This window comes from Solanum stenotomum, chromosome 3 (genome assembly GCF_019186545.1).
Source record: "Solanum stenotomum isolate F172 chromosome 3, ASM1918654v1, whole genome shotgun sequence".
In the NCBI taxonomy this organism is placed as follows: Eukaryota; Viridiplantae; Streptophyta; class Magnoliopsida; order Solanales; family Solanaceae; genus Solanum; species Solanum stenotomum.
Window position 1 is genome coordinate 14051673 of NC_064284.1, and position 13984 is coordinate 14065656.

The following is a 13984-nucleotide window of genomic DNA, read 5'->3' on the forward strand; positions in this document are numbered from 1 at the left end:
TACATATATTTTCGTTTCTCTCTCTCCCCTCTCCCAGATCTCACTTGTCACTCTCCCAGATCTCGCTCACTCACTCGTCTCTCTCACTTTATATTTTTCTATATGTATACCAAAACAGATTATACAATTGCTTTATTTTGTATATATATATCGAAATATATATAATTATATTTGCTATGGAGCGCAATTATACAAATTTTGTTGTAACATATAAATATAAATTTTGTGTTTGCTATGTGAAAGTTGCTCATATTCACAAGAATAATGATTAAAAGTGAGTATATAATTTAATTAATTAGCTAGCGAAGAAATGTGCTTATTGTTTCGCTCACTAAAATCTCTGCTCAAGCACAGCTCTCCTCGTCTTCAGGACGCCGGTGCAAATTCCAGAACGTGTAGCTATCGGCGAATTCGTTTCATCTGGAATACAAGGGTAGCACTGCCGGAATCAGTTATGAAGCTCCGGTATGCAATGGTGTGCTCGTCTAACCAGAATCGGAGCATGGAGTCACATTTTCTACTGAAAAGGGAGGGCTTTGATGTGGCCTCATATGGCACTGGGCAACATGTGAAGCTTCCTGGTCCTTCTATTAGGGAACCCAATGTTTACGACTTCGGTACTCCATATAAGCAGATGTTCGATGACCTCCGCCGCAAAGACGTCGAGCTGTGAGCCAAAATTGCATTTATGCCTTTTCTAATTATCGTCTCCTTTTGCTAATTCCTTGAACTCTCTGTGATTAAAATTTCGTGTATCCCCCAATTCAGTTACCATTAAATAACCCTAATATGTGAAGTGTCTGTTATTTGCGCTGCACGAAGTGAATTTAAGGATTTTCCATCTGCTAGGATTTGGATGATCTTCTTGAAGCTTTTGGGTGCCTAATTTCCTGTTCTAGTTTCCTTACCTTAATGGACAATTAGCATAATAAAATCGGAGGAGTTAATGTAAGGGTATTCATATTAGTATAAATTTTACTGGAACTTCTCGTTTCGTTAGACGCCAATGGAGGTTTCTTTTTAGGGAAAACGTGTCTATCATTATTTCAAATGAGACAGGGGGTCTGTAACAGGATTTCTATGTGTATTTGGAGTTGTTTTATTCTTGCGGATAAATTTTAGCACTTATTTAGTTTTTGACTTTTGAATACGGGTAAAGTTGCATATTTTGGAATATGAAATCCTCGAATGTTCCATGCTATAATAATGTGGCGTGTTCCTTTTCAGGACAAGAGTCACAACTTCCACCGTGTTTCTATTCTTTGAAATGGCTGTTATACCTAGAATTGTTGGCAAATATTGCTTTATTTTCAGAATCCTCTTGTTTTAATTTAAATTAGGGTTGAGCCGCAGTTTCAATTTCCAGGTACAAACGAAATGGAATACTGCCTATGCTGAAAAGGAACTTGGGTGTAAAGCTTGCACCTCAACGTTGGCAGGATAATGCAGCTGATGGTCCCTTTGATGTCGTAATTACATTTGAAGAAAAAGTTTTTGATTTGGTGCTTGAAGGTTGGTAATACTCATTTTGCATTTATGTTTTGTTTGAAAATGATGGATCGAGAATTCTACTAAATGTGTCCACTTAAGTGAGCTCTTTCTATCAGCTTGCTCAATGAAGCTGAGATTTTTTTTCCGCATTAGCAAGGTCAAGAAGAAAGATTAATATTATGCCTTGGGTCAGACTTATTTTATTACATCTCTGACCTTCATCATAGAAGAATGTGAACTTTTTTTCTTTTTGATAATTAATGTAATATTTTATTAATGCTTGCATTGGACCAATGCTACAAGTGATAAATACAAAATTTGCAATTCCCCCAATTCAAAGAGCGTGAACTTTATTTGACTTCTTACCTTTATATAGCATCCCATTTTGAAACTAGCTGGTAGATAGCAATGGAGCATCTGAGGAATAATTCTTAATGCTCAGAACAACCTTTGAATAGACACTTACAGTATGAGGCAAAGCTGTCAAATGATATCCCTGCAATTGCAAGGACTTGGATAGTTGTAAATTTGGGGTGAGGAAAATTTCAAATGGTTATCTTTTGCAGAGGTATTCCTGGCTTGCTTTTGGCAGGAAAAAAAAAGAGTAGCAGCCTAAGACACTAGTTTACTATCTATTTCTGAGTAAAACCTCGATATAGAATAATGATGGTGGTAGGAGAGTAAGGAAAGTAGTTGGAGATGCAAGAGAGTTCAGGGACCAGGGTCTCCCTGGGAAATGCTGTGTAATTTAATCTCAAGGAGTTGCTATATGAAGTGATTTTGCCAATGGTAGATGCAGTACTCTTACTATGTTTGCTCATCTTGGAAAAGTTTGTGCTTCGTCCCAAATAATTTATAGTGCTTGACCAGGAAAGATGTAAGATAGGATGTGTTACAAATTCTTACTTCACTATGCATAGTTGGAATACTTCATTTCTAGAGTTTCTTAATGTTGGATAGTCTGTGATTAGATGAGAAATTACAGTGTTATTATCTTGGCATCCTTCTTCCTTTTTTTTTCTCTTTTGTGTGTTTCTTTTTTCTTCTTCTCCTGGTCATTATGTGGCGTAGCTAGTAAAACTTATCCTAGGAGATGCTATATTTTCTCTTAAAAATATGATGTTTATAACAAGAGAAAAAAGGGTTCCATGTGATATTCATGGACCTAGAGAAAGCATATGATGAAGTGTCAAGAAAGATCTTTTGATAGGTGCATGAGAAGAAATCATTACTTTTATAAATGCCTTAAAATAATATATGCAAGAGAATAGTTACAAGTGTGAGAAGAATAGAGAGAGATACAGAGGAGTTTCTAATAATGGTGGGTTCCACTAGAGACCTACCTTGAATTCAGTACTTGCTGACCATAACTATAGATGTGCTAACCAATAGGCAATAAAATATCAAATGAGGTTCTATCATCCATGGTTCATGGTGTTTGCAGATGATATTGTGTTAACTGACAAAACTAGTGAGCGTGTCAATAGTAAATTTGAAGAGTGGAGAAGTCTTCTAGAGAAAGGTTTAGGATAATTAGAAATAAGATTGAATATACTAACAACAAGTTTAGCTCTCATCAGGTCTTTATCCAAAAAAAAGAGTCAAGATTTTATAAAGAGAGTGAAGGTAAAATGAGATTAGATGGGATTGTGGTGTCTGAATGCCGGTGTTTCGAATAGCTAGGTTAAGTCTTCCAAGAGAATGAGTAATAGATGAAAATTAACACAGAGAATGGCTGGAACATAGAAATTCTGTGGTAGAGCAATGCAATAAGTAACACTAGCAAAGAGAAAGAGCGGTTGCGAGACCAATATTATTAAAAGAACGGGCGTGATGCTATGCTCTCATTTGTCTCACAATAGTATTCCAATGAAATATGTCAAATAAAAAGCAATAGAGTGATATAAAAGACTCATATTGCCAACTCCTGGCTAGTTTTGGATTGAGAATAGTTGATTGACTGATGATGAAATGAGCCTATGTTCTGTTGTACTGTTCCAGGATCTATGGTACTGTTTCTGCTTAAATTTTATTAAATGAATCAAATGTTCCACACTACCTAAGTGCTTGAGCTGATTTTCATTCTATACTTCTAAACGGCATTTTTATTCTCTATGTCCTAAAATTGAATATAGGCATAACCCATCGGTGGCCCCCTAAAGTTGGCACGATGTTTCACTTAGGCACTGTAACTGAGAGATGTTCATTATAGACACCTCATGTAGAATCTCACTATATCATTTTAACACTTTTTGCTTACATGGCATAATGAGTGTGATACACTCATTGATAGGCGCGTGAAAGGGTAATTTAGTTAATTTTTAATTATTTTTTTCATCTTCTTTTCCATTTTCAGCCACCATTTTGACAAGTTAAATTTCTTCAATTTGTGAATGAGGTTTTTTCAACAAAAATGACGGAAAATATTTTTAAAATTTAAGAATAAACCCATTCATAAGATTCTTTCATGGAAGAATTTAATATTCCCGGCAAAGTGAATTTAAGAAGATTGATAAAAGCTTATTTCGATAATTTGCGGGGTGCAAATTCAATGGGGGGAGCCAAGGGGTATTTTGCAGGCCCCAAAAAAGAAATTCAAATCAGCAGGGGGATTTTTTGTTTGGGGGTTTTGGGGAAAGGCAATCGGGGGTTGGGAGGAAGTTTATTTCGAGAAGGCGATCGGGGTTGTGGGCGGCTTGGAGAAGACGATCGGAAGCGGGGGATGGTGGTGTTTGGAGAAGACGATCGGGCTTTAGAGAAGACGGTCAGGGGAGGGGCTTCTTTTAGTTTGCTTAAATTTTATTTTATTTGGGGAAAAATATTATGTGTCATTAATTCATTGGTCAGTTTCTATTTTTACTTAATATTAATTATTTAAAAATTATTTTTGACACAAATGACAAATGTCATTGTTTAATTTGTCACTTTACACGTCATTCGCGAGTGTAATCCACACATTATATTTTTTTTGCTGATATTAAAAATGGTGTCAAAATGACACAACGGGATCTTACCTGAGGTGTCTAAAATAAACATCGTCCAGTTAAGGTGTCTAAGTGAAACATTATGCCAACTTTTAGAGGCTACCGATGGGTTAGGCCTTGAATATAAAATCTCATTTCTCCTCGTTTGCGATATTTCTCTTTGTCATTCGGAGCTAGTTGGCAAATTTGGTTGTTCTCGTGACACATCTTGCTGAATCATGGTATAGCAAAATGTCTGTCTGTCTTAAAAAAAAACAAGATTTTCATAGAGATTCTTGTACCAAATCCATCCAATATATTCCTTGAGAGCTTCCTAGAATTGTTCTCATTCTGTTTTGCTATGATAGTGAAAAGCTGTCTACATTGGCAAGAGCTCCTATAATCACGGATTCCATGAGTTATCTCACTTTAAGTTAAAAGTTTGAACATCATGCATTCTACTGCCGAATAATTTGAAAATTGGTCTGCTTACATTTTTTGATGAGTGTTTCTTTTTCATGCATTTGTGGATATCAAGCATAATTGTTTTAACCATATATGGTTTGATAATGCAGATCTTCATAACCGAAACCAAGTTCTCTTGAAGCCGGTTCTTGTTATCAATTTAGAAGTAAAAGATAACCATGAGGAGGCAGCAATTGGAGGTCGTCTTGCTTTGATTTTGTGTCAAGAGGTATGTGGTTTGTGGATCTTCAAATTATCACAAAATTAATTTTGCTTTGTCCCTCACTAATAGTATAAGTTTTCACTGCAGCTTGATGCGACTGAAAATTGGGAGGATACAATTGACGATATCATCAATAATTTTGAGAAACAGCACAGACGGAAGCTCCTGTACAGTATCTCCTTCTACTGAAAGGATATCTTAGAGTATTAATGGAACCATCAGTTTGTTCGGTATTCAATTTGTCTGCTGGTATGCTGGGAACGCTTCACTTTTTTTTAAGTAAAACCTTCCCAGTTAATAGTTATGGCAAGTGACGAGAAGATTGCTTCAAAAGCCTTTGCTGGCTCGGATTATTTTTGCAGTGTTCCTGCTTCTTCGTTCTCATAAAGCATAGCAAAGTAATGTAACTTAATATCGTTTTACTCGTAATTCTGTTTTAACTTTAAGACAGTAACATCTTGGATTGTGGAGGAAATTAACAAGACCACTTAAACTCATGCGTTGTCCCAACTGGTGTTAATTTCAATCACTTGTTATAATTTGTGCCCAAACTGACTTTGTTACGAGTTATAGGTCCGTTTGATTTGTGTAGTAGGGCCGATATGATCGGAGTCGCAACATTTTGCAAGGTTCCAGTGTCGAATACATAAGGTCTCGTCTTCTGCCATTTTTTCTTATTATTACCAGAACTGATATCCTGTTGCATGATTAAACAATTGTTAGATCCACCTATAATATTCAAGAACTTGCCCTCATTTATAATACAGACAGGGGTGGAGATATGGTGTCTCCAAGCTGTCCAACTGAACACCTACTCTCTCTCTCTCTCTCTCTATATATATATATATATATATATAGAGGTAAAGTCTTATTTTATATTTATATTGGTATGTAGTTCAACTCTTGACGAACATTTTAATATGAATGCCCAATATCTTGCTGGTAAATGGTTTCAAATTGGTGTTGGACGTTCCACGTTCAATTCATTTCTTTTATGTTAGTTTTTAATTATTGCCCAGGAAATTATTATGGCCTGCTAGAAGTTAATAATTTTCCCAATAAGAAATGCGTAACTTCAACGTAGATGTTGAGTAGCTTGGTGGTAAATGATTTCAAATTAGGGTTGGATGTCCCAACTTTTGTTCATTCCTTTTATGTTAGTTTTGAATTATAAACTTGTTAATTTTATTAAAAATATTCTTATATTTAATTAAATATGCTTAGTTTGATTATTATTTTTTGGTACTTAATATTATCAATTTTTTAAAAATATTTGCTATCTTTGACACCCTTTCTGAAATTTTTGCAAACAAGGGCCTTACAAGTAAACGAAGACAAACTTTGGTGGTTTTTAGTGCAAATCCCCTCTATTCTCAAATTGGGTTTGTAAATGAGAGAGGAAAGGAAAGTTTGTGGACGAATAAGCAACCGAGTCTATGACATATCATTTTCATAATCAAAGACAGTATATACTGTTAATAATTCATACACAAGGACACCAACTATACATAATTTGATAGATAATATTTTTATTTAAAGTGTAACTTTTCAAAACTAATTTAGATTAGTCGGTGTTCAGTTGGCAAACTATAAAAAGACGGTGTTAATTAGAAGAGTCTTTACTGTTTTTACTAGTGACGCGCAGAGAGGATGTATGCGGCTTTTAGTAACTTTAATATTGCTTTTAATTTTCAAAACAAACGCCCACCTGGCCACCGTCCTTTGTTTCTTCCTTTCCCAGTTCATCCCTTTTCTCCCTCTTAATTGTTCATTTTCAGTTACGTGCACCCTAAATCAAACCTAACCAATTTTGCCAAACCAAATATGTCGCCATGTCCATTTCATACTCTTCAAATTCCTTCTTCTACCTACTGAATTCCCCACATGACTGAGCCATTCGCTGACTCCGATTCCGACGCCTGGCAAGATCTTCTCCGGAGAATGTTGCCGGCAGGAGCTCCGTTGCCGGACGATGAACAACTCGACTACTCCATCGCCGTTGAGTATAAAGGTCCTCCGTTAGATTTTCCTGTTCCTGTAGTTGATCCACTCTCTTCCCAAACTACCCTCCAAAAACCTCCCAAATACCGTAAGGTACCGTCTGTTCATTCTAAGTTTGCTCTGCACATGACGAAAAACAGTAGTGGAAGCGGAAGTGGAAGTTCGAGTTCGGCTTCAAGGCTACGCAACAATTCCAGCTCGGAATTCGAAAGTAAAATCCCGACGGATCAGTCTCTTTCGGACTTGAACAATAGTGGTAATGTTCTGACTTCTGATATTGATGAAAATGTTGAGAATGAATATGAACATGATGATGATCAATATAATAGCGTTGCTAGAAATGAGTATAATTCACCGCGGTCTGATTATGTTGATAATAAATCATTGCCGGTAGGGGAGAAAGATGGGAAAAATGATAGTCTAGGGGATAAGGTTAGGGTTCGGGTCTGTAGTAGGTGTGGGAAGAAGAGTAGGTTAAGGGAGAGAGAGTTTTGCATTGTGTGTGGGGCTAGGTACTGTAGAAACTGTTTGCTTAAGGCTATGGGCTCAATGCCAGAGGGTAGGAAATGTGTGGGATGCATAGGAGAGACTATAGATGAGGCTAACAGAGAGAAATTGGGTAAATGTTCGCGTTTGCTGGCGAAAGTCTGCAGTCCATTGGAAGTCAAGCAGATAATGAAGGCTGAGAGTGAGTGCTTGGCGAACCAAATTCAACCTGAGCAGGTGTGGGTCAATGGAAGGCCATTGCGGGAGGAAGAATTGGTAGAGTTGCTTGGATGTGCAATGTCACCACAGAATTTGAGACCTGGAAAGTATTGGTATGATAAGGATTCAGGGCTTTGGGGAAAGGTGAGTACTGAGCAGTTTTTATTGTCCTTTTGTGAATTTGTGGAATCTGTTGGTATTTCATTTTACATGTTTTCTTATTGTAGGAGGGAGAGAAGCCAGATAGGATAATAAGTTCAAAACTAAATGTGGGTGGTAAGCTTCAGATTGATGCTAGTAAAGGAAACACAAAAGTATTCATCAATGGCCGGGAGATTACAAAGGTTGAGTTCAGGGTTCTGAAGGTAAAGTAAATTGGAATATTGGATTATTCAGAATTTTCTGATGCATGTGCGCATGTGATTATATTCAGTCCTATTTAAGTGTATGTTAAGAAATACTCTCAGAATCCATTGCCCATTGGATCATTCTATCATGGCTTTCATGTTTTTAGCTTTAGTCGATTTTCCTTGTTGATTAGAGATTCTGAAATTACTCTGGATGACAGCATTTTTGTATATAAAAAAAAGAGATTCTGGAATTGAGTGTTCAACGGATATTATTATTGTTCCTATAGTTTGTAGAAGTTTCTAAATTTATTTAAGTTATCACTTTATTTTTTTAGGAGTGAAGCTTGACATATGATTATTAGAATCAAATTTTGCTGGTCACCGCTTGATCATTCTGGCGTATGTAAGATTCTATTGGTGTATTGCGCAGAAGAATTATGTGCTTTCTTGAAGAGTGTTGTTGTTGAAGGAAGGTTTAAGACTGTGTCATGTAATGGACTGACATGAAACATGAAAGCTGCAAGCCTGTAACTTTAAGTGATGCAGTTGAAGTAGCATCTTTTTAGTTGTCGCAGAAAGGGAGAGAGGCTGGAAGAGCTTGAACCCATTTTAGCCTTGCCCTCCCACTTAAGTAATGATATACTAATTAATTTTGCTCAAACAAATATTTTCCTATATAGCGCCCCTGAATTAGAGGTTTCGAGATGTTCAATACTGGATTCCTGGGTTCACATTGCATTCTGGAAATCAATTGAGATAAAATTATAGAGATGATGATGTCTTATAAGAATGGAAAACCTTTCTACCTGTGCTGAAATCTTTCCTCTTTTATCAGTTAGCCAAGGTTCAGTGTCAACGAGGTACTCACTTTTGGGTATACGAGGATGGATCCTACGAGGAAGAAGGTCAAAATAACATTAGAGGAAACATATGGGGAAAGGTTCTCTCGTTATCCTTCTAAGTAAAATTCTTCAATTGAGTGCAATTATGATCTTTTAAAATACTTTATGTTTACATTTTAATTAGTTACAGCTATACTTTTTGTTAGGCAGGCATCTACTCGTTTCATTTGTTCACTGTTTTCATTGCCTGTTCCACCTGCAAATATTCATGGGCCAAAAGAAGATGCAACTGCCTTTTCAGGTGGGTCTATACCTGAGTATTTGGAGCATGGTAGAGTACAGAAACTTTTGTTGTTTGGGTTGGAAGGATCCGGGACAAGCACCATTTTTAAGCAGGTCTGCATACGTAATTATATATCTTCGATTATTAACATAAGTTTGTGGGAAATTCCTTCATAATAAGAAGCTTGCAGTTTTCTATGATGCTCTTTAACAGAAGATTCATTATTCTTGTTCCTTCTTTTTGAAGGAAAATTAGTACTACTACTTCTTGATCATATTACAAGTTACAAGTTGGTAATTGCATTATCTTCATTCATGTCATTAAGTTTTTGAGACTAAAAATTTGTTGAATATACACACTAACTGACTCTTTTCCTTTCAATCCGAAATTCAAACTAAAAGCGCCTTACTTCTTACTTGGTAAATTGCACTCTAATTGACTTTTTTTGAGTTATCTTTTCAACGGTTCATATCTTGGTGGATCATCTGGAGTACTAACTAGGGAACATTTTCACTCTAGTGGAACACAGACCAATTTTAATGGTTTATATTAAGTTGCTTCTATCATTTTCCTGCATAACTGACATGTTCGAACCTGGAAACTGCCTATTTGTTACTGTTACAAAACCTTATATTTTTTTCCATGGTGATTTCTTAATCTATTATATCCTCCACTTCTTTCAATACAACAGGTGAAGTTTATGTCTAAAAGCAAATTCACAGTTGATGAGGTACAAAATATCAAGCTTACCATTCAAAGAAACATCTATAGATACCTTAGTGTCTTGCTCGAGGGGCGAGAGCACTTTGAGGAGGAGGCATTGATGGATAAGGGAACTTCTGATTCGGAGAGAGAAAATCTTTCACCAGGTATTCTAAACACTCCTTGATTGTTGAACCTCACCCAACTTGAGTTGAACCCATGTTGGATTCTTGTAATCCTAGTTTATTTTTTAAATTGACAAAAATAAAGGTCTGCAAAGCGTAGCTACTTTTGATAAATAAGGAAGTAAATTGGTAAATGCGTTGTGTTAGAAATGACAAGTAGAAGAAGGGCACATGCAGATATATTTTTTTCCTACTACTACAGGTGCATGCTTTTTACAAGAAAAATTATGTTTGCTTTTTTTCTGATTTGACTGTGTAGTATACACGTGGGGAAGACTGGGTTTGAGGTCTGGTTCTGTATATTTTCATCCTTGTTATGTTCTTAAAGGATGGAATATGACCCTTATTTAATGTCAAAGTTGGCTTGTCATGGGTTAACCAATGGATCCTAGGTGGTTGTGTTTCACAATCTTCAAAGGGCTAGTTAAGTAGCATATTCCTTAAGCAAAGCATTAAATGAATTGTCCTACTCTATTTCCAACTTAGGTTGTCTAATGTTTTGGGGAAACATTACTTTAAAGTATACACAGTTTCACTGACCCCTTATATACATATATATAGAATACTCACATGTGTGTATACATATCTGTCTGTGTTGAGTGAGCTGTTTGTAAGCTCAACGACATCCTCTCCTTGATGGCTATATATATCACGTGGGCAACATCTTAATATTTTACTGTTGGGTGGATACTGTGAAGTTAATTCTGGTGAAACAGGAACTGATGGGAGCAGGCGCTGCATCTACTCAATCAATCAAAGAGTAAAACATTTTTCTGATTGGTTACTGGAAATCATAGCTATGGGAGATTTGGATGCTTTCTTTCCTGCTGCTACACGTGAATATGCACCAGTTGTAGATGAGATCTGGAGAGACCCTGCCATCCAGGAAACATACAAGAGAAGGGGTGAACTGCATTTTCTTCCTGATACTGCTAACTATTTCCTGGATCAGGTATACCTTGTTTATACTATGATTTAACTTTGTGTTTCTGTAAATGGAATCTGCAACTACTGAATAACATTTGGTTTGGGGGTGGCAATTTAGGACACGATACTTGACGTGGACATGGAGTAAGGTCTTAAGTATATGCTAAATGCATTTGGATGAAAATGAGTAAACATTTTAAAAATATTTGTAAGTATGTAAAGAAATACACATTCGAATATATGATGTAAATGAATCATTTGGTAGTTTGTGCTAAATCAAGTTACAAAGATAAATCAAGAAATCAATATATGATACACAATGCCTGGGTTGATGTTTTTATTACTTGATTTTATTTTGACAAATGGAAGCTGATATTGCATGGTTTTCGACTATTAATAGCATCAGGAATTTACCTATTTTTTTAAAATTTATTATTTACTTACCAAACAAAATTGACATTTATTATAGCTTTCACTATTATTTATAATGTCAAGNTTGTGCTAAATCAAGTTACAAAGATAAATCAAGAAATCAATATATGATACACAATGCCTGGGTTGATGTTTTTATTACTTGATTTTATTTTGACAAATGGAAGCTGATATTGCATGGTTTTCGACTATTAATAGCATCAGGAATTTACCTAATTTTTAAAAATTTATTATTTACTTGCCAAACAAAATTGACATTTATTATAGCTTTCAAGGGGTTTGTCTTCTGGGTCGAGCTCGTCGCACTGGGCTTGCCTAGTGTGGGTTACCTCTCCTATGTGGTTTGCGAGCTATTGCATAGGAGCGGGGTTTTACCCTGTGCGCACCCAAAGGGTAGTGGCTGCGGGTTTCCCTTGTCATCAAAAAAAAAAAAGTTAGGGTGACCCTTCACAAGAAGATCCAGATGTCACCATTTAATAATAAGGTTAATATTTCCTGAATTGATAGATCAATGCGTTCCCAGCAAAAACACTTCAGTAAACAGGTCATGTCAAGTTTATGGTTTTTACTGCCCATTGTGTACGTCAAAAGATGTTGCTAACTTTGTTTAAGCATAAACACTGAATTACAGTGATAATGGGCTAAACAACTTCGAGTCATCATCAAAGAAAGTATTACATATCTATAAAGGCTACTTAGGTTTGAAATAATTGTTAAAGTTCATTTCTTTAGAGATTATCTTCCAATCTAATGTGCTTACAATATTCTCATTGTCAGTGCTATTGATATCTCAAGGGTTATGTAGATTTCTTCTTGGTTCTGTAATTGCTTGCTAGATGTTGCTAAACTTTTATATTCATCTTTGATAATGCTTTTCTTGAATTTTAGCTTTGTCTCTGCTAGTCCAATATGTCATCTTACTTCTGCCAGGCCCTCGAGATATCTAGTAATGAGTATGAACCTTCAGAAAGAGACATTTTATATGCTGAAGGGGTGACTCCTAGCAATGGGCTTGCTTCTCTTGAATTCTCATTTGATGATCACAGCCCCATGTCTGAGATCTACGGCGAGGACTTAGAAAGCCAACCTTCTTGGACCAAGTAACTCTTTTTGCATGGCTGATATTGGTGTGATAAAATTCGACTTGTACTCATCGCTCCTCAGTAACCATTTGCTTCTTCTGTTCGTCTTCCTTTAGGTATCAATTGATCCGTATCAGCTCCAAGGGAGTCCATGATAGTGGCAAATGGCTTGAAATGTTTGAAGATGTCAAAGTTGTAGTCTTTTGTGTGGCCTTGAGCGACTATGACCTGGAGTGGACCCGAGGTGATGGTACCTCAGAAAATAAAATGTTGGCAAGCAGAGATGTATTCGAGAGTTTAGTTAGACATAGTAGTTTCGAGGATGCTTCCTTCGTGCTGCTCCTAAATAAATATGATAGCTTTGAGGATAAAATCAACCAAGTTCCTTTGACAGTCTGTGATTGGTTTCATGACTTTAGACCTTTCAGACATCGACAAAATAATCAAGCCCTGGCAAATCAAGCATATTATTATGTTGCTGTTATGTTCAAACAGCTCTATGCTTCAATCACAGGCAAAAAACTTTTTGTCTGGCCAACCAGGGCACTTGAACGTGCATCTGTCGATGAAACATTTAGGTATATACGGGAAGTTCTAATGTGGGAGGAAGAGAAGAAAAGGATGTATTGCATGGCCGATGATGATTCTTACTCCAGTACAGAAACCGACTAAAAGTGCAGCAGAAATGATCTTGGTCGCCATGTTGCAGGGGAAGAATGAGATATCAGTTTGCCACTTGGTTTTGTCATAATAATCTGCAGCCTTGTGCTTTTCTAGTGGCTCCACAACATCATTCAGAGCTTCGACTTACTGGAAGGAGGGAGTATAGCATTTCTTTTAACGATTGAGACAATCAGTGATTTCATTTGAATAGATGTAGCAGATTTGATGAATTGAAATGGATGATGTGTTGATCCTTAGTTCCTCATAGCTTGTAAAAATGTAGAACAGGTTTTGGACTCTCTTTTCTTGTAAATGTCTAAGCTTTTTGAGTTATAAAATGAAGAGTGATTTTCCCTTTGTGTTGGTTTGTGTAGAACAACGTCTGCCCGTTTTACAGTGTATCAATTACTTAGACTTATTTACAAGAATAGCAGTGATTTGTGAATATTACAATTATTTACCTACACTTAAAAAGAATGGCAGTGATTTGTGAATATTACAATTATAAAAGATTTTATAATGATATAGTAGTGCCCAGTGTGGGATCACATTAGATAATTATAATCCCGAGATTAATGCTGTAGCCAAAACGTCAATATATGTTGCAATCTATACCAAACTCCAGTGTTGATAATAAGAAAGGAGAGCCTACTTTTTCTCTCTTCCATAA

The 13984-nt window shown here is 36.2% G+C and overlaps 2 protein-coding genes across 4 annotated transcripts; both read left to right on the forward strand.

Annotated features, from left to right (window-relative positions):
- Positions 1 to 336: 336 nt before the first annotated feature.
- On the forward strand, positions 337 to 5630 carry LOC125858101 (uncharacterized). Its single transcript, XM_049537783.1, has 4 exons — positions 337 to 669; positions 1367 to 1512; positions 5030 to 5148; positions 5230 to 5630. Exons 1-4 carry the CDS (start codon positions 455 to 457, stop codon positions 5329 to 5331), a joined length of 582 nt encoding a protein of 193 aa, XP_049393740.1. The 5' UTR covers positions 337 to 454; the 3' UTR covers positions 5332 to 5630.
- Positions 5631 to 6792: 1162 nt separating this feature from the next.
- Positions 6793 to 13671, forward strand: LOC125858084 (extra-large guanine nucleotide-binding protein 3-like). Of its 3 annotated transcripts, none has more exons than XM_049537764.1 (8): positions 6793 to 7992; positions 8076 to 8213; positions 9034 to 9138; positions 9251 to 9436; positions 10015 to 10192; positions 10909 to 11162; positions 12500 to 12669; positions 12768 to 13671. In XM_049537764.1, exons 1-8 carry the CDS (start codon positions 7027 to 7029, stop codon positions 13321 to 13323), a joined length of 2553 nt encoding a protein of 850 aa, XP_049393721.1. In that variant the 5' UTR covers positions 6793 to 7026; the 3' UTR covers positions 13324 to 13671. The 3 variants fall into 3 exon arrangements, with proteins under 3 accessions (XP_049393721.1, XP_049393723.1, XP_049393722.1); XM_049537766.1 differs by having other exon boundaries at positions 10927 to 11162; XM_049537765.1 differs by having other exon boundaries at positions 10015 to 10191; positions 10917 to 11162.
- The last annotated feature ends 313 nt before the right edge of the window (positions 13672 to 13984 follow it).

What these genes read in the sequence shown, in the direction of transcription:
- LOC125858101 (XM_049537783.1), top strand. Translation starts at nt 455, where the DNA reads ATGAAGCTCCGGTATGCAATGGTGTGCTCGTCTAACCAGAATCGGAGC. An exon ending in CGCCGCAAAGACGTCGAGCT is followed by an intron (nt 670 to 1,366) that starts GTGAGCCAAAAT and finishes TTCAATTTCCAG; the next exon opens with GTACAAACGAAATGGAATAC. An exon ending in TTTTGATTTGGTGCTTGAAG is followed by an intron (nt 1,513 to 5,029) that starts GTTGGTAATACT and finishes TTGATAATGCAG; the next exon opens with ATCTTCATAACCGAAACCAA.
- LOC125858084 (XM_049537764.1), top strand. Translation starts at nt 7,027, where the DNA reads ATGACTGAGCCATTCGCTGACTCCGATTCCGACGCCTGGCAAGATCTT. An exon ending in ATTCAGGGCTTTGGGGAAAG is followed by an intron (nt 7,993 to 8,075) that starts GTGAGTACTGAG and finishes TTCTTATTGTAG; the next exon opens with GAGGGAGAGAAGCCAGATAG. An exon ending in CAAGCACCATTTTTAAGCAG is followed by an intron (nt 9,437 to 10,014) that starts GTCTGCATACGT and finishes TCAATACAACAG; the next exon opens with GTGAAGTTTATGTCTAAAAG.